Source organism: Elephas maximus, chromosome 19 (genome assembly GCF_024166365.1).
Source record: "Elephas maximus indicus isolate mEleMax1 chromosome 19, mEleMax1 primary haplotype, whole genome shotgun sequence".
Classification (NCBI taxonomy): Eukaryota; Metazoa; Chordata; class Mammalia; order Proboscidea; family Elephantidae; genus Elephas; species Elephas maximus.
Window position 1 is genome coordinate 46,001,559 of NC_064837.1, and position 18,606 is coordinate 46,020,164.

The window sequence follows — 18,606 nt, forward strand, 5'->3', positions numbered from 1 at the left end:
TGCAGTATCATGTAGATTTTAGAGATCAGGTTCTGATCAGAAATGTCATAGCTAAAAACTTTTTCCCAGTCTGTAGGTAATCTTTTTACTCTTTTGGTGAAGTCTTTGGATGAGCATAAGTGTTTGATTTTTTCAGAGCTCCCAGTTATCAGGTTTCTCTTCTGCATTGTTAGTAATGTTTTGTACGCTGTTTATGCCATGTATTAGGTCTCCTAGCATTGTTTCTGTTTTTTCTTCCATGATCTTCATGAGTTTAGAGTTTATATTTAGGTCTTTGATCCATTTTGAATTAGGTTTTGTGCATGGTGTGAGGTATCAGTCTTGTTTCATTTTTTTTTTTTTGCAGATGGATATCCAGTTATGCCAGCACCATTTGTTAAAAAGACTGTCTTTTCCCAGTTAACTGATTTGGGGCCTTTGTCGAATATCAACTGCTCATATGTGGATGGATTTATGTCTGGATTCTCAATTCTGTTCCGTTGGTCTACGTATCTGTTGTTGTACCAGTACCAGGCTGTTTTCACTACTGTGGTGGTATAATAGATTCTAAAATTAGGTAGAGTGAGGCCTCCCACTTTGTTCTTATTTTTCAGTAATGCTTTACTTATCCGGGGCCTCTTTCCCTTCCATATGAAGTTGGTGATTTGTTTCTCCGTCTCATTAAAAAATGTCATTGGAATTTGGATCAGAATTGCATTTTATCTGTAGATCACTTTTGGTAGAATAGACATTTTTACAATGTTAAGTCTTCCTCTCCATGAGCAAGGTATGTTTTTCCACTTATGTTGGTCTCTTTTGTTTTCTTGCAGTAGTGTCTTGTAGTTTTCTTTGTATAGGTATTTTACATCTCTAGCAAGATTTATTCCTAAGTGTTTTATCTTCTTGGGGGCTACTGTACATGATATTGATTTGGTGATTTCCTCCTCGGGTGTTCTTTTTGTTGGTGCAGAGGAATCCAACTGATTTTTGTATGTTTATCTTGTATCCTGATAGTCTGCTGAACTATTTGTTTCAGTAGTTTTCTTGAGGATTCTTTAGGGTTTTCTGTGTATAAGATCATGTCTTCTGCAGATAGAGATACTTTTACTTCTTCCTTACCAACCTGGATGCCTATTATTTCTTTATCTAGCCTGATTGCCCTCCAGCACAATGTTGAATAAGAATGGTGATAAAGGGCATCCTTGTCTGGTTCCAGATCTCAAAGGGAATGCTTTCAGAATCTCTCCATTTAGGATGATGTTGGCTATTGGCTTTGTATAAATGTTCTTTATTATGTGGAGAAATTTTCCTTCTATTCCTATTTTGCTGAGACTTTTTATCATGAATGGTGTTGAACTTTGTCAAATGCCTTTTATGCATCAATTGATAAAATCATGTGGCTGTTGTCTTTTGTTTTATTTATAGGATGGATTACATTAATTGTTTTTCTAATGTTGAACCATCCCTGCATATCTGGTGTGAATCCCACTTGGTCATGGTGAATTATTTTTTTGATATGTTGTTGAATTCTATTGGCTAGAATTTTGTTGAGGATTTTTACATCTAAGTTCATAAGGGATATAGGTCTGTAATTTTCTTTTTTTGTGGTGCCTTTACCTGGTTTTGGTATCAGGGATATGCTGGCTTCCTAGAATGAATTTGGGAGTATTCCATCCTTTTCTATGCTCTGAAATACCTTTAGTAATAGTGGTGTTAACTCTTCTCTGAAAGTTTGGTAGAACTCTGCAGTGAAACCCAGAGCCAGGGCTTTCTTTTGTTGGGAGTTTTTTTATTACGTTTCCAATCTCTTCTTTTGTTATGGGTCTGTTTAGTTGTTCTACTTCTGTTTATGTTAGTTTAGGTACATAGTATGTTTCTAGGAATTCATCCATTTCTTGTGTTATCAAATTTGTTAGAGTACAATTTTTCATAGTAATCTGATATGATGCTTTTAATTTCAGTTGGGTCTGTTACAATATCGCCCATCTCATTTCTTATTTGGGTTATTTGCTTCCTCTCCTGTTTTTCTTTTGTCAGTTTGGCCAACGGTTTATCAAGTTTGTTAAAATTTTCAAAGAACCAGGTTTTGGTCTTGTTAACTCTCTGAATTGTTTTTCAAAAATAGATTATTTTTTGAATTGGGATTAAAATAACATCTGTATATGGCAATTGGTTAATGTATCTTAAGCTCTTTTTTAATTATAGATTCTCCTTCCATCTTTTTTCCTTCTAAGTGCTTTATTCTTTATTTAGCAGTTTTCAAGGTAACGGGTTGGTTACTTATCATCCTTTGAAGGTGACCATTAGAGAAAATAATATGATTATGAACTCATGGAATTAAACATGTTTGATGGGTTTCAATCCATTGCAGTTGTCCTCATTGTTGTAATTATTTTTTCATCGTTGACCAGTGGAAGCCTCTTTATGTTGGTGTATTTTTTGTATTTTCTTTTTTTTTTAAATATAACAGCTTTATTGAGATTCACGTACCATACAATTCATGCATTTAAAGTGTACAGTTCACTGGTTTTTAATATATTCACAGAGTTGTATAATAATCAACAACGAATTTTAGAACATTTTCATCAGCCCAAAATGAAACCCCATACCGTTAGCAGTCATTCTCCATTCACCCATCCCCACAGCCCTTGGCAGCCACTCATCTACTTTCTATCTCTCTGCGTTTGCCTGTTCTAGACATTTCATATAAAGGGAATAGTACAGTATGTGACCTTTTGTGTCTGGTTTCTTTCGCTTAGTATAATGTTTTTCAAGGTTCATCAATGTTGTAGCATATATCAGTACATCATTCTTTTTGTGGCTGAATAATATTCTATTGTATAAATATATCACATTTTGTTTGTTCATTCAGCAGTTACTGGACAGTTGGTTTTTTCCCCCACTTTTTGGCTATTATGGATAATGCTGCTACAAAGATTTATGAACAAGTTTTTGTATGAATATGTAACTTCAGTTCTCTTCAATGAGGAAAGAATAGTCGTTTTGGTGCTAGGACAACTGGAAAAGACTGTTCTTTCCTCACTGAATTGTCTTACTAGTTTTAATCTGTATTTCTTTTTAAGTTGTAAAAATAATACCTATGCAGTTAAAAGGCCAAACTGCACACAAGGATATAGAAGGAAAAGGGAATCTTCTGCCCTCCCAGCCCTACTCCCATTCCACAGAAAGGTGTATTGTCAATAATTTGTTACATTGCATAGTTTTTCTTAAACTATTTCAAACTGAAGAGTGGAGCAGGGTATTAAGAAACGGTACTTCAGCATTAGCTGAAAACTTCGCTGACCCTTCTTTATCTTAAGATATTTTTTCTTCTTGAAGGATTACATGTAACATCATCGAAAAGTCCTAGTTTCTTCCCTTTATACTTACATTTCTAAGGAAATGAAAACCTTAGTTGTGAAGTGGGTGTGATTCCTGATCTGATTCTGGTCTTAGGGAGCAGTTTGGTATAACAGAAAGAGCTGGGTGCTTAGGCCTGGAGAAGACTTGTAACCTCTCACCCAGTCCTTGGTTGGGGAAGAGAAAAATAGTGAAGTGGCCAGATTTTGGATATGTGCTGAGGACCCCTGGCATGAGGACCAGGGAAGAGTTGCTGATGATCGCTCTTCCACCTCACTCTTACTGTTTCAGCTGTACTGGTGTCTTGTCTGGGATTTCTTTCCATTTGTAACCTCTTCTGTTAGCATATTCTGGATACAAGAGCTCACATAGTTTGCTGCGCCTGGGAGCAAACAGTAAATGGTCAGGTTGACACCAGGCAATATCAGAATTACCAGGTTTCCAACTGCTGTTTGTGAACCTCAAGGCTAAAAGTAACAATTAAATATAAGTAATTAAGTGTATATGGTCATTAATGTATGCTGTTCATTATCCCTGTCTCTTTAAGCACAAATTCTACAGCACTGTGTCTGTGGGAATAAATAATTCGATATATAAATTAATTTTATCTCCAAAACGTCATGTTGAATTTGGCAATATTACCCCCAAAAGCTTTCTGTTGCCGTAGTTTGATTTATTAGGGAATATTTTAAAAACCTGTGAGGGAAAGGGTAAATTCAAAGAAGGATTTGAGCCAAAATCATTTTTTTTTTAAACCATTTGAGTTTAAATATATTCAAGAGAGAAATCTGTGTATGAGTTCTCTCTTTTTTTTTAAATGGTATGTGAGTGGAAGATGAACTACGTGGGCGGTGGGGTGGCTGTAGTCTTCAGAATATCTTAGACTTGAAAGGGTAGCTATTGGAGAGAGAGGACTAGGAGAGGGTGGTCATGAATCAGGGTACCGTGACTTCCTGGCTGATCCCCTAGACATTCAGAGCAGGGCTGGGTGCTCTGCAGAGGCTCCCAATGAGTACCCCTGAGAGGTTCCCTGGGCTATGGCAGAGCCCCCAGTCAGTCCTCCTCAGACAGAACAGGTGTTCACGGCAGGCCAGCTTTATTGATTCTGTGTCATGAGCAAGTTCACTAAGTTCAGTGAACCTCAGTTTCTTTACATGTGAAATGGGCATAATGAAGGCATCTGTCTCAGTATAGTTCTGAAGATGAAATGAGTAAGTACTTTTAAGATAAACTCACTTGTTTAGTAACAGCACAATATATATTTCACTTTATTTTTTTGGAGGACGTTAGTTTCAGCGATCATAAAAAGGTTTTCGGAGGCAGTCTGTAGTTTTAATTTTTCCTTCTCACACCTTAAATTTAAACTCTTTGATATTCAACTCCAATAAATATTTTATTTTCCAGCACATTGTGTCAGCGGACTTTTTTTTTCTTTTTTTATTGTGCTTTAAGTGAAAGTTTACAGTTCAAGTCAGTTTCTCATACAAAAACTTATACACACATTGTTTTTCGACCCTAGCTGCTCTCCCTACAATGTGACAAAACACTCCTCTCCACCCTGTATTTCCCATGTCCATTCAACCAGCTTCTGTCCCCCTCTGGCTTCTCATCTCAAGAGACTTTCTTTCTTTGTTAATTTTTTTGTGTGTGTGATAAAATACATACTACGTCCATAAAATTTACCATTTTAACCATTTTTGAGTGTAATTCTTTGACATTAAGGACATTCACAATGTTATGTAACTATCACTACTATGCATTTCCAGATCTTTTTTTATCATACCAAAGAGAAACTCTACTCCATAAAACAGAAGCTCCCCATTACTTCCCTCTCCCAGCTCCTGGTAACTTCTATTTTACTTTCCTGTCTCTATGAATCTGTCCTTCCTAGATACCACGTACAAGTGGAATTATACAATATTTGTTCTTTCGTGTCTGACTTATTTCACTTAGTAGAATGTCTTCAAAATTCATTCATGTTGTTGCATGTATCAGGACTTCATTCCTTTTTATAGCTGAATAATATTCCAGTGTCTGTATATACCACATTTTGTTCATCCATTTATCTGTTGATGGGTATTTGTTTTTTTCCCCACCTTTTGGCCATTGTGAATAATGCTGCTATGAACATTGGTATAAAGGTATCTGTTTGAGTCTCTGTTTTCTATTCTTTGGGGTACATACGTAAGAGTGGAATTGCTGGGTCATAAGATAATTCTGTGTTTAACTTTTTGAGGAGTCACCAAACTGCTTTCCAGAGTAGCAGCGCCATTTTATATACCCACCAGCAGTAGATGAGGATTTCTCAATATCCTTGTCAAATATTTTCCTTTTATTTGATAATAGCCATCCTAGTGGGTGTTAAATGGTATCTTATTGTAGTTTTGATTTATATTTCCCTAGTGACTCCTTGGAAGCCCTATAGGGCAGTTCTACTCTGTGATCTATAGGGTTGCTATGAGCCAGAACCAAATGGACCAGCACCTAACAATAAAACAACAAGTTACTAATGATGTTGAGCATCATTTCATGTGTTTATTGGCCTTTCGTGTATCTTCTTTGGAGAATTTTTTGTTCAACTCCTTTGCCCATTTTTTAATTGGGTTGTTAGTTTTTTTGTTGTTGAGTGGTAAGGGTTCTTTATATATTCTGGATATAATCCCTTATCAGATATATGATTTGCAGTTACTTTCTTACATTCTTTGAGCTGTCTTTTTACTCTGTTGATAGTGTCCTCTGATGCATGAAAGTTTTAAGTTTTGATAAAGTCCAGTTTATCTACTTTTTCTATTATTGCCTGTGTCTTTGGTATCATATCTAAGAATCTTCTGCCACATCCAAGGTTATAAAGTTTCTCACCTGTATTTTCTTGTAAGAGTCTTATAGTTTTAGCCCTTAGAGTTAGGTCTTAGATTCATTTTGTGATTTTTATATGTGGTGTACAGAATTTCTTTTGCTATAACAATGGCTAACAAAATAATTAATTCAAAGATTTTGCAACTCAGATTCTTTCTCAAAACAGTTTGCTTGTTTATCTTCCTTAGTCCCTTTGTTTATTGAAACCAGAATGTTCTTTGTTCCCTGGAACCTGTGTTAGTGTCCCTGACACTCTGGGTGTCCCTGTACTATAGCACTGACCCTTTGGGGGTTGGGACTTCCCAGCACAGAGCCTGCTGATATTGATGAAACGTAAGCGTGTGATGTCCCCACTGGGCCAGGTTGGCGTTGGTCAGCAAGTACTTTTGCACTGAGTAGTACTAATTCCAGCTTGCCCAAGCTATTATAGTTGCTTTCTTTTAAAAGCAACATTCCCTTTTTAAAATTTTATTTTGTTGTGTTGTTGAGACTATTCAACTGTTTCTACATGCACAGTTCAGTGACACTGATTACATTCTTTGAGTTGTGCAGCCAGTCTCACCCTCCTTTTCTGAGTTGTTCTGCCCTTATTAACATAAACTCACTGTCTTCTAAGGTTCATATCTCATCTTTTGAGTTGCTGTTGTCAGTTTGATCCCGTATAGGTAGTTAAAAGAGCGTAATGCTCAAGGCAGACATCTTTTACTAGTTAAGCTAAACTAATTTTGGTTTTAAGAAGACTTCAGTTTTTTTTTTTTTTTTTTTGGTTTAAGGTTTAAAGATTATCTCAGGGCAGTAGTTTCAGGGGTTCATCCAGCCACCTTGGCTCCAGAAAGTCTGGAGTCCATGATAATTTGATCAGGATTCTTTTGATCAGGATTCTTCTATATAATCTTTGATCAAAATGTTCAGTAATGGTAGCCAGGAAGCATCCAATTCTTCTGGTCTTATGGCAAAGGAGGCAGTTGTTCATGGAGGAAATTTGCCACACATTCCATATCCGCCTCCTGTTCCTGACTCTCCTTCTTCCTCTGTTACTCCAGGCAAATAGAGACCAGTTGTTGTGCCTTGGATGGCTGCTTGGAAGCTTTTAAGACCCCAGGCACTATGCAATGAACTAGGAGGTAAAACAGAAGCACTAAACATTTTATAAAGCCAGTTAACTGGGATGTCCCATAAAACCATGACCCTAAACCTCCAAGCCAAGTGACCAAATCCAGTGAGATTTTTGGGTATACATAAGAACCTCAGCGGCTACTCTTTTTTTTGGTCATTGTTGTAAATATATCTATCACACAACTTTTGCCAATTCAACTTTTCAACTTTTTACAGGTGTATAACTTATTGACAGCAATTATAATAATTGGCTGGACAACCCTACCCTCTAAATCAATGCGATTTGCCTATCACTGTTAACCCCCCCCCCACTCCCTTCTGCCCCTGGTAACCACTATAAACTTTGGTCTCTGTATATTTGCGTTTTATTATCTTTTTATATGTGATGTCATACAATATTTGTCCTTTTGTGACTAACATTTCACTCAGCATAATGTCTTCAGGCTCTGTCCATACTGTTGCATGTATCAAGAGCTCATTTCTCCTGCTGGCTGAGAGTATTCCACTGTATATATATACCCCGTTTTGTTCATCCATTCATCTGTTCATGGGCATTCAAGTTGTATCCACATTTTGGCTATTGCAAATAGTGCTGCATGAACATTGGTGTATAAGTCTCTGAGTCTCTGCTTTCAGATATTTTGAGTGTATACCTAGGATTGGAATTGCTGGGTCATATAGTAGTTCTGTGTTTAGTTTTTTAGGCTTTTGTGTGTGTGTGTGTTCTATAACCCAGCCTGAAATTTTGGAAGTAGGAAGGGGAATAGAGGTGACTAAACCTGGTTATCCTGGCATGGAGTAAATGGCAGGAGTCATAGGCTTTTAAACTTTGATACCAGCTGTTGCCTTTTCTTCACCAGCTTCTCAGTTGGCATTTGGTGGTGCCCTCTCTAAACAGTCTTTCCTAGACTTCAGTTCAGGATACTGCTACGTGTGTAGAACAAGTATCTCCAGTTTCCAGCAGGGATCCTTTTGATTCTTGCCCTTCCTTGAGAGCTTTGAGGCTGGGATTGGCCACCTGGCTACAAATAGTCTCCAGCTTGGCATTATTCATTTGGCTGTTCCGAGGAGGAAGACTCTGAGCTGTTGAGAGTGATGCTAGGGAGGCCCTTGGCAGAGGAGATCAGATTCCCTTGAGTGTGAAATATGGTGGTGGTGCTTCTGCAAATGGAAATCAACAGCTGATTGTGCAAGAGGGAGCTTTTGCACAGAACACATACATGAGTATAAAAAATTCCATTTCTCCTCCCCAGATTCTCTTCATACTGGAAGTTGTAGTTAGCTCCATTGTTTTCCTCTGAATATTTTCCTTCATTTTTATACTTGAAGGACTGCCGCCAACTCCAGTCCAGCTGCTGTATCCAGTGTCCCGGTTCAGCAATGTCAAATCCCTCCAGCACCTTTGCAGATTCCGGATCCGACAGCTCGTCCGGATAGATCACATCCCGGATCTCCCACTGCCTAAGTACGATGGGGTTATTAGGGTTGGGGCAGGAAGGGGGGTGGTTAGTTACAAACATTAGTGAAGCCTGCAAGATGATTGCACAGGCAGAACCTGGCATAAAATATCCACAGGCATCATCTTTTCACTTCTCCTGTGTCTTAGCACCTAACTCTAGAACTGTCATATTGCAGCCAGAAGGGAGAAGGTGTGTGTGTTGGCCTCCCTTCTGCAGTCTTTATGAAAAGTGGAGTGGAAGTGGTAAGAGTGAGGGAGACAGAACTATAATAAGTGAGAAAATGAGATTTTATTAGGTCAGCAAAGAGTATTTGGTATACACTCAAACATATAGGGCCTGAAGAAGGAAGGGTTGAACAAAGGAGGTATTTCTTTTAAGAAGTATAGAAATAACACTTTATGTATGCCCCTCTTGTTTGTTTTTCACAGACCTCTGATCACTTATATCCGAAAGTTCTACTACTATGATCCTCAGGAAGAGGTATACCTGTCTCTAAAGGAAGCGCAGCTCATTTCCAAACAAAAGCAAGAGGTGGAGCCCTCCACGTAGCGAGGGGTCCCCTGCTGGTCACCACCGAGGGTATGCTGTCTCTTCCTGGCTGTTATCTTGCATTGCCTTGAGGTCCCCCGCAAACCCCTACCCCTGTGTGTATACACCTGATCCAGGCATCTGCCTATTGAGGAAAAATCTGATAACAGAGTCCCTAATGGGGCACGTGAAGTCTGTGGGTGGTACAAACAGCTAAACACTTGACTACAAGCTTAGCAGTTAGAACCACCCAGAGGCGCCTTGGAAGACAGGCCTGGCGATCTGCTTCCAAAAGTCACAGACTTGAAAACCCTATGGAGCAGTTCTGCTCTGCACACATGGGGTTGCCATGAGTCAGAATTGATTGGATAGCAACGAACAACACCAGTAGGGCACATAGTCTCATTAGGAGAAGGGCAGAGAGACATGAGAGGCCTAAAGAATATTTACCAAGAAATATACAAGCTAATCCCTGGGAACCCTGGTGGTGCAGTGGTTAAGAGCTCAGCTGCTAGCGAAAAGGTCAGCAGTTAGAATCCACCAGCTGCTCCTTGGAAACCCTAGGAAGCAGTTCTGCTGTGTCCTGTAGGGTTGCTATGAGTTGGAATCGACTCAATGGCACCTAACAACAACAACAATCACTGGGGAAAAAAAATGAGGAGGGCACACAAGTATAGGTAAGTGTACACCTTTCTGTCATACTTACTTTGGTTGGTCTCTCTGATGCATAAATGGTATATAAAGCAGGAAGCCAAAGGGGAAGAAAACTTCATCAGTGCAAAAGCAGACATGCCTTTAATTGCAGTAGGCGTACACTTCAGTAAGAGTTTCACCATGTTCCACAACTTAGAATATGGGGATGAGGAAAAACAGCCTGCTCTTCTGTTTAAAGAGTTCATTTGGGCCTCTGAAAAGTAAATTCTTCAAGAGAATAAATGAATTAACTACGGAATTCATTTATCTACAAGGCTGTTCTCTCATTGCTACACTAACTGACTTATTTATTTTCCCATAAAATATCTTGGAATAGTTTACGTACATGAATTCTAATTAGTCTCTTAAATTGCATTAAAGTGAACATTGAAAGGTAGAGTTGAGTAAGGAACGATATTGCCAGAGAGCAGTGATTTTAGCAGTGCTGGCTACGTGCAAGGTCTCACATTCTAGTGATCGCCTGCCGACGTGCAGTGACTCCCATCTTTCCATTTAGTCTGGAGTGTCGTTTGTAAGCTCTGAATATTTCTGCTTCTCTTCTAACCTTCTCTATTCCCCAATCCCATCCCTCACACAAAACAAAACAAAAAATAAAACGATCAGTGGCCTTAGAGTAAAAAGGGAGCTTTAGTCTCCACACCCTCTCTGCTCTCTTCATAAGGGATGAGAGTGACTACTGGTGTTTTCCTTAGCCGTGACTAAGGTGAATCTAGCTGTACGTCTCCTCCTGGCTTTGGAACTCTTCGATCCTGTGCTCTTTGGGGAAGGCTGTGAACCAGGTAAATAGGGAGTAATAAGAGGAGAAGGAATCAAGAAGAGAAATCAAGAAATTGGTAACTCTGGGAGGCTGCAGAGTTTTGACTTAAAGGATCCTGGACTGGTTGCACAATTTCTTACCATATCTTCAGTTATATGCAAGTTATGTGCCCTCAGAAGTGACTCCTAAAACATCTAAGTGCTGCAAAGATTTATGTCTAGGAGAATTTTCCTGCTTGTTGACGTTGCAGTCAGATTAGGGTGGGAAGGCAGGGGAAAAGGAGGTTCATTACACCTGACCTTGCCCTTGAGGAATAATTAGGATCTCTCAATTACAACACTGCTTCTTTGGGTGTGATGCCCTAGGAAGAACCCAGATGAACAAGAGCACATTCAGAGAAAGGCCTCAGAATGATTCCGGGATCCAAGCCTCATCATATGGGAAATAAATGAAGAGAATAGAAAACAATTAACCTAGAGCAGGGAAGTTTTAGGGTAGGAGCGGCTTGATAACTGAAAGAAGTATCTGATGGATTTTCCTAAAGAAGAGCGATTAAACTTAATTCTGTGTGGTTCCAGGGGGTAGGACAAGAACCAAAACGGATATAAGTTTTAAGGAGTTAGGTTTCAGTCCAGTTTTGGAAGGACATTTTTAACAGGTCCAAAAATGGAATGCTTTTCCTCGGGAGGTAGTGAATTCCTCCATTTTCATTTGTTAGGCAGGTATCTATTAAGTACCCAGTATGCATTGGGAATAGAGTGCTGAGCAAGACAGTCAAGGGCTCTGCTCTCATGGAGCTTCCACTCGTGGAGGGAGAGACAAAGAGCAAACCTGTAAATAAATGTATAGGGTCATTTAGGTTGGCCATATGTGTTATGAGGAAAATAAAATGGGTGAAGTTTAGTGACTAGTGGCGGGGTACTAAAGTTTGGATGTTCAGGGAAGGCCTCTGTGAGGAGATGACATTTCAACTGAGAGGACCTGGGTACAGAGCATCCTGGGCAAGAGGACCTCTGAATTGTAAAGCCTTGAGATGGGGAGGGTGTGCTATGATCAGGTACAGGCTGAGTAGTGTTGGAGGCAGTCATGTATTGGCAAAGGTTTGAACAGAATTCCCAGGGCTTATTTCTGCTATGACATTGAGATCGTTATTTGTGGCAAAGAACAAGCATAATGCAGTACTCACTCCTGATTTAGACCCTAGGACCACTTGAACAAAAGGAAGTATCGCTTCTCAAAGGAAATGTCTTTAAGGTATGAAAAAACCTGGCCTTTATCACTTACTGTTGGTCAAGCCGATTTTAATTTGGGAGTTCTGAATGGCCCACTTGAGCCATGTGTGCTATTATCTAGGAATTCCAGGTCAGGGTGCAGAGAGAAAGAACAATGCCTGTCTTAAATCAGAAGGTAGAAACTGTACTGACATTTGTGATTATATGTCAACACCCTTTAGTAGCCGGAAGCCACAGAGACCTAGAGCTATTTGTAGCCAGACTCATAGGAGCTTAGTTCCCTTTCTAGGCCTAGAGCAGGTGGGCCTCAGGGAAGACATGAAAAAAGATGAGTGGGAAATTAAGGAGTAACAAGAAGTTAGACAATGTGGCAGGATATATCTATTAGTCATTTCAGTACCTTTTTTGGCATCTAAGTTGTAGGCTGCTCAGGCTCTTGACAAAGGCCAGGGTCACATTCCCACCCAGCTACAGTATTTGTGGACATGTTTGTCTATCCAGGCACCATTCTCCTTTTGAGCTGTAACTTCTCTACCTGTAGAGACCAGATTGTTCCTTCACTGCATTTTGGTTCTACTCTGTTTAACAATTGTAATTTCCTTTTTTATCTAGGCATTTGGTTACCAAGCTCCAGTTTTGAAGAACCAAATGAAGATGCCATGAAAAGAGGAATAAGGAAAACAAAAGGGAATAGGAAGGGTCAGGATGCTCTGCGAAAAGACTCTCGTTCCCCTACACGGCCCTGGGGCTCGGAAGAAGCACACAACCATATTCTCTGAGCAGGGGCTTCACCTTTCACATCAGCCCCTGTGGTATCCTGGAACTGGGTGAGCTCCTTGGAAAACTGGAAGAAGTCTGAACACTGTTTCTTTTTTCAGAAGTTTTTTTTTTGGTATTTCTATTTCTCGGTATGGAAAACTCATCTTAAAGGCAGCTGGGGTTTGTGTTCATTGGATTGGAAGTGATATGAAAGATGAGTAGGTCCAAAGGAGGGAAGGGGAGGAGAGGGGACTGCCAGTTACTGTCATTCAGCTGGTGCCAAAGGCAGAGTTAGCCTCTTCATCAAGACCTTGACGAAGGGAGGAAAGGGTCAGAGAAGTGCAAAACAAGATGGGGAGTTTGCCAGGGAATGAGAATCTGCTTCTGCATAGGCAGTTTCACCAGGAGTAGGAAAGAAAGGAGGCGGGTAGTCTTGAATAGAAGATTATTGGACAAAATCTGGCAGATGGCCTTTGCTAGGGGAAGTAGTGAATCCACATCCTTTCCTTTTAAAGTTTAGGAACCTGATTTCAGAATCATCTCTATAGAAGCTCCATTCATTTTGTTTTACTTAATTCCTAAGCTCTGTGACCTCATGTTAGCCCTGTTCTTCCCCTGCCTCCAATCCATCCCTCCTCGTGATTTCATGGTAACATTATCCCTATGGTTTCCGCCAGCTGTCAAGGCAGTCGTTTTTTCTCATCACCAGAGCAGTTCAGAGCTCCAGTCACGGGCTGCTAAGGTTAATGGAGCATGCCCTGGATTTTTAATGGCAAATCGTACCCACAGCTCAGGAGTCAGTGTTACCTCCATCTGTCTGTCACCTGGTGAGAGGGAATATGGAGGAAGGAGACAAATGAAGCTATTGTAGTCGTGCTGTTTCTAGAGAAAGCTCTTCTCCAGTGTCTCAGCCTTAATGGGATTGCCTCAGCTCAGAGGAGGACAGCATTACATTGCATGGTTTTAGGCTTATCACTGTTGTCCCACTTTCGGGAAGGGCGGTAGCAAGGGCTTCTTTCTTTCCCTCAGTATTCTTTCTAGCAAGCAAAACATCTCCTGAGTCAGAGTCTTTTTGGCCTTCATTCGCTGGGAAATCTGTCAGATGCTGATTTGGAAGTTGCCTATCTTCCAGGAAGAAGTGGAAGAGGAAGAAGGAAAGCTTCAATGCTTTTCAGTGGTCTTTAATTTTTTTCTGAAGTGGACCATTGCCAAACCATATAACATTTTGAGTTTTGCTTTCCCATAGGGTTGCTCTGGGGAGAAGTTTGCCATTGAGATGTGAAAATGGCACTGTTGCCTCTTTATTACTCTTTTGCGGTAGCTAGTCCATGTGACTGCCTCTTTTGGTTCCCCTCTGCTTGTATCTGCCTCATCTCACAAGATAAATAATAATGTCAGGTTTGTGGTTTCCTCATGGCTTAGGGTGAGGCCCGTGTCTTGGTAATTGCAGTACTGTCTCATCTAGAAGCATTGGCCTTGTGTCTTATGTTCCATGTGAAATGACCAGCCTCTAGTCATGCAGCCTAGCTGTAAAGGGGTGCCCACAAGATGACCTTTGCAGCGTATACACAGCCCCCCTTTGGTTTGTCATGCATACCTCTTTCCTTGGCTTCTGTGGTAGTATCAGCCACTGATTAAGATTGCGATCCCGGAAATTGGTTTAACCTGTAAGTCTTGCCTCTTGAGGATACAGATAACTTACCATATTGCAGAAAGTGTTACTCCATTGTGCAGCCTGAAGTCAGGAATCCGTTGAGATCCTTTAGGGTTGGTAATGCGCCTACCTGAGATCTTTTTTTTCCCATTTCAGGCACCCATTTATTATTATTATTTTTTTTAGTGTGTGGTGTTTGCCTCGTTCTGGGCCAGATACAGTGGAAAATAGAAGAAGCAGAAGACTTGATCTCTAGCCTAAGGGAGCTTTGAGGTGGCTGCCACACATACAGTAATGAGAGAATGACCCAGTGTCAGAGAGAATCGGGCTGTCTTGAAGAAGTAGGTAAGGTCAGGGTAGACCAGATGTTCTGATAAGGCTTTGCGGTGATACAGTTTTGTTTGGGTCTTGGAAGGTGGATAACTTTTGGGTAGGTAGGCCAGGGCAAGGTACTGAGATGAGAAATACATGAACAATTGCATGGCAACAGAAATCTGTGTGGCATGTACTGAACAGTATACAGCCCCAAGTTCAAGCAGCATCATTAAAAAACCTGATCTGGACTGAAAAATTTCCTGGTCATCGGGCAGGTCTGAATGCGGAGGGGTTATGATGGTGAGGTGGAACCCAAAGCCGAAGTCAGCAGGGCCCTGCCCATCACCAAGGACCTCAGTGTTCTCAGCTCGCTGTGGAGGGAGGCAGAGCTCCTATACCATGGTGCTGAGGGTTTCTATTGGAGAATCTGTCACCCAGGTACAAAAACAAACCAGCTAAGGAAGCGTGACCTGCCCTTCCCACCCACCTTCTTTCTCCTCCTGGGAAGGGTGGTGTTTACTTGTGTCCATATCTGTTTTAGTCACAGCCCAGGTTGCAGCCAAGCCATTCCTCGGTAGAGTGGACTGGAAAACAGACTAGTGGATGAGAAGACAGTCTCCATCCGGCACCGGGCCCCAGTGCCTGTGTGGGGGCCTTCCGTGGAACAAGTTAGGAAATGGTGAGGAGAAGGAGATGGGATGGGGCAGTTGTCTGAAGTGCTGACCCGGTCAAAGAGAGTATATAGCCAAGGGAGGAGATGCAGCTGGGCCAGCATGCCTCCTCCTGGGCCCACCCAGCCCCTTTCCCAGTGTTGTGTGGTGGTCACGGAAACATAGTCTACAGAAGGGGTTGCTGTATTTTAAAGTTACAAACTGGAAAAGGTTCTCACTTCTGGGGACCTGTTATTGATGTCTAAGTTGTGGACGGTGATGCCAGTACCCTCAGGCAGCCTGGAGAGGGGCCGGGCATATGTAACCCTCACTTGTTTGTGATTGATCTACTGTCACCTTTCTCAGGACAGGTGTGAACCAATGTGAGCTAGTGACAACTACTGCAAACCTTGCTATTACTTGAAATGTGTGTGCTGTGGCAGGGAGCACAGGAGCAGGGAGGGCGGTAGGAGTTTTGACGTAGGGGACTAGATTAGTGGGTGACAACTGGCTCTTAGGGAGTTGGGTGATTACCTTGGCCTGGTGCCTGCCTGTGCCTAAATGTACTGAATGTAACACTCTGGAATGAGAGCTGGGGCCTGCCGTACCCTGGCCTTCTGAGAGGAAAGGCTTGGGAGCTTACCTCCATGGCTTCTCCTCCTTCCTTCTTGCCTATTTTTCACTTGATTATGTGAGCCCCTTATGAAGGTTGGGAGTGATGTGGAGATAGCTGCAAACACCCCTACAATCCATATCCAAGAAGAATTAGGGGGTGGGGGTGGTTAGAGTTCCCAGATCCAGGTGTGAGAGACTAGAGTAGAGCCAGAAATGCCCTGGGGTGCCAGCCTTTTCAGCCAGGGGCAGATTAATCCACAAGCAAGGCATGGGCTTACGTTAAACAGGGTATGCACGGGATCACTTGGGTTTACTTACTAACCTGTAGTGCATGATTTTACATGGTTTCACCACATCTTTGATTTGAAAAACAGGTGAAATTGTACACTACAGATTATTAAGTACAGGTAAGCCCGGGCGTACCTTACTTGTAAGGCTAATCTTTCTTGTTTTTAGCCCTCACCCCTGGGCCCCCAGAAGAGCATGAAGGGCTTGCCTGAAGTCCTGTGGTCCCAGCAGGAAGTGGGTGGGGATAGGAGGAACTTTCTCCTTAGGCTAGATCTTTTTTCTGCTGCCCCTCCCTTAGCTTTTGAGCTCTGTAGTTGGAGAACAAGGCATGGAATACGCTCTATGGCTGCTGTAAGGTCTAAAAATTGTGTGTGTCTGTCTGTCTCTCTTCGTGTCTTCATTTGCAGAAGTCATGCCACCGGTTGGGCTGTTGAGAGCATCTCCGTTAGGGGAAGACCTGAAATTTGTTTCCCACTTTTAAGAGAAAGACGTGCCCCCTGTCCCTAAGGGAGGAACTTTTGTGTTAGACATTTTCCCTATGGGAATCCTTGGTTTGGCTTGTGGGAAAGGGGGAAATGGATAAGTGATTTTTATCTCTACTCATCAACACAGCTGTTCTTACACTGAATTTGTGCTATTGCATACATGTAGCCATCTTTCTTTTCACTGCAGCAGTGTTTATCTGTAGTTCAAAATGATTTATTTGCTCCTGGGGAGTAAAGCCTTTTTTATTAAAAAAAGAAAGAAAAAAAAAAGAAAGAAATTCCTTCCCCACTATGATAGTTATGGGATTATTGGGCCACAAAGCTCAAGAAGGCAAGATCAAGCCTGCAAGTCCCCATGATAGATCCTGTTTTGACATTGGAACCTTCATTCTCAGCACAAAACTACAGGAGGCCTCGAGAAGAATGCAGAGTCTTGGGAGGTGTGAGATGGGGTGGGATCTTAGAGACAGAGGTGCAGGGGACTAAGGTGCTGCAGTTAAAATAGAGTAATGAATTGTATTTAAGGTATGGATTCTCTAACCTGCCAGGGAACGACCTTTCTTTACATGCAGATTTCATATTGTCTTTGTCCTTTTCATTGCTTCTTACCTTCTTGGTAGGTGACCTTTCTTTCTGTTCCCTTTGCCCTAGCCCTCCCCACTCCCATCTACCTCCCGGGAAGCCGGTCCTCCGGGAAGCCGGTCCTCCGGTCCTGCGCATGCTGAGTTTGTTGACATGCCTTCATTCCCATTTCACTTCGCTTTCGAGGGTACTGGAACTGCCCCCTTCCCTACCGTACCCCCTCTTCGACAACGCCAAGAGGCATCAAGGGGCAGGCACAAGGCAGCTAGCTGTGGTGGGAAGACAGGAAGGTCTGTTGCAGCTGGACTGAGATCATAGTTGCTCCTGGAAATAAAGCGTAGGGAGAACTTAAGACGCGCTTCACAAGAATCCAGGACAATCACAAAACGCACAGCCCCGCACAGAGCTGGCTCTTAGCTCCCTAACCAGCTCAGGTGGAGCGGGAAGGCTGGTCCAACTACTCCATCCTAGGTGCTCCCTTGAACAGGGACCTGCCCTCACGGTTACGCCCAGAACCTTTTCCCAGGGTCAAGGATGAGTCCGGCACTGCTCTCTGGGTAGGCTGGTTGGTTGGTGGAACGTTGAAACTGGTGCTGCCTGTGACACATCTACCGATACACATTTTTTGGTTGTTTTTAAGGAATTCAATGATGAGGGGTGTCATTCTAGAGTTGAAGTGGCTGTCGGGTCTTTACCAGAAGGGGAGCCCCACCCCCCTGCAACCACTTCTGTCCTCTTTAGCTGTCCCTGCCCTCCTCCAAGCCAAAGCGTGGCCTGGCTTTTGTCTTCCCATTTAGTTTTCCTTCTTTTTGTGATTAATTTATTAAAATAGTTACTGTATAATTTATTTTCATAAACTATAAAAAAAATTACTAAATGGTTAAAATAGACTTGCAGGCCAATCTTAAATGGGGTGGGAGGGTCTGAGGGTGGGGTGGGAAAAGGGAAAGATGTTTTGATATAAACAAAACAAATGCACTTTGGGTGTGTTTTGGTATTTTTCTGGGAATAGAGGGGGTGGGTGCTGGGATGTCCCTGTAGATTAGTTCCAGAATGGGGTGTCTGTATATACTGTATTAATAGGCATGTTTGACTCTTGTAAAGGGACATTAGTAGCTGCTGCAGGTCCTGTTTGGAAACTCCATGTACAATTCCCGGTTTTTTGTAAGTGTCAGTGCGGGAGACGTTTGACTCTTGTGTTTGTATCTCCTTTTTATGATTGCTGTACCGACCCATGTCTTTTTGGGGAGGGGTGA

At 41.8% G+C, this 18,606-nt stretch overlaps 1 protein-coding gene across 3 annotated transcripts in view; it reads left to right on the plus strand.

Moving 5' to 3' along the window:
* The window catches only part of SOCS7 (suppressor of cytokine signaling 7), a 44,624-nt gene extending 26,366 nt beyond the window's left edge, over positions 1-18,258 (plus strand). For all 3 annotated transcript variants that reach the window (XM_049860033.1, XM_049860031.1, XM_049860032.1), the window contains 3 exons: positions 8,641-8,776; positions 9,200-9,350; positions 12,615-18,258. In XM_049860033.1, the coding sequence (XP_049715990.1) occupies positions 8,641-8,776; positions 9,200-9,320 (257 nt within the window). In that variant the 3' untranslated portion in view covers positions 9,321-9,350; positions 12,615-18,258. The remainder of the gene's footprint in view (positions 1-8,640; positions 8,777-9,199; positions 9,351-12,614) is intronic.
* The last annotated feature ends 348 nt before the right edge of the window (positions 18,259-18,606 follow it).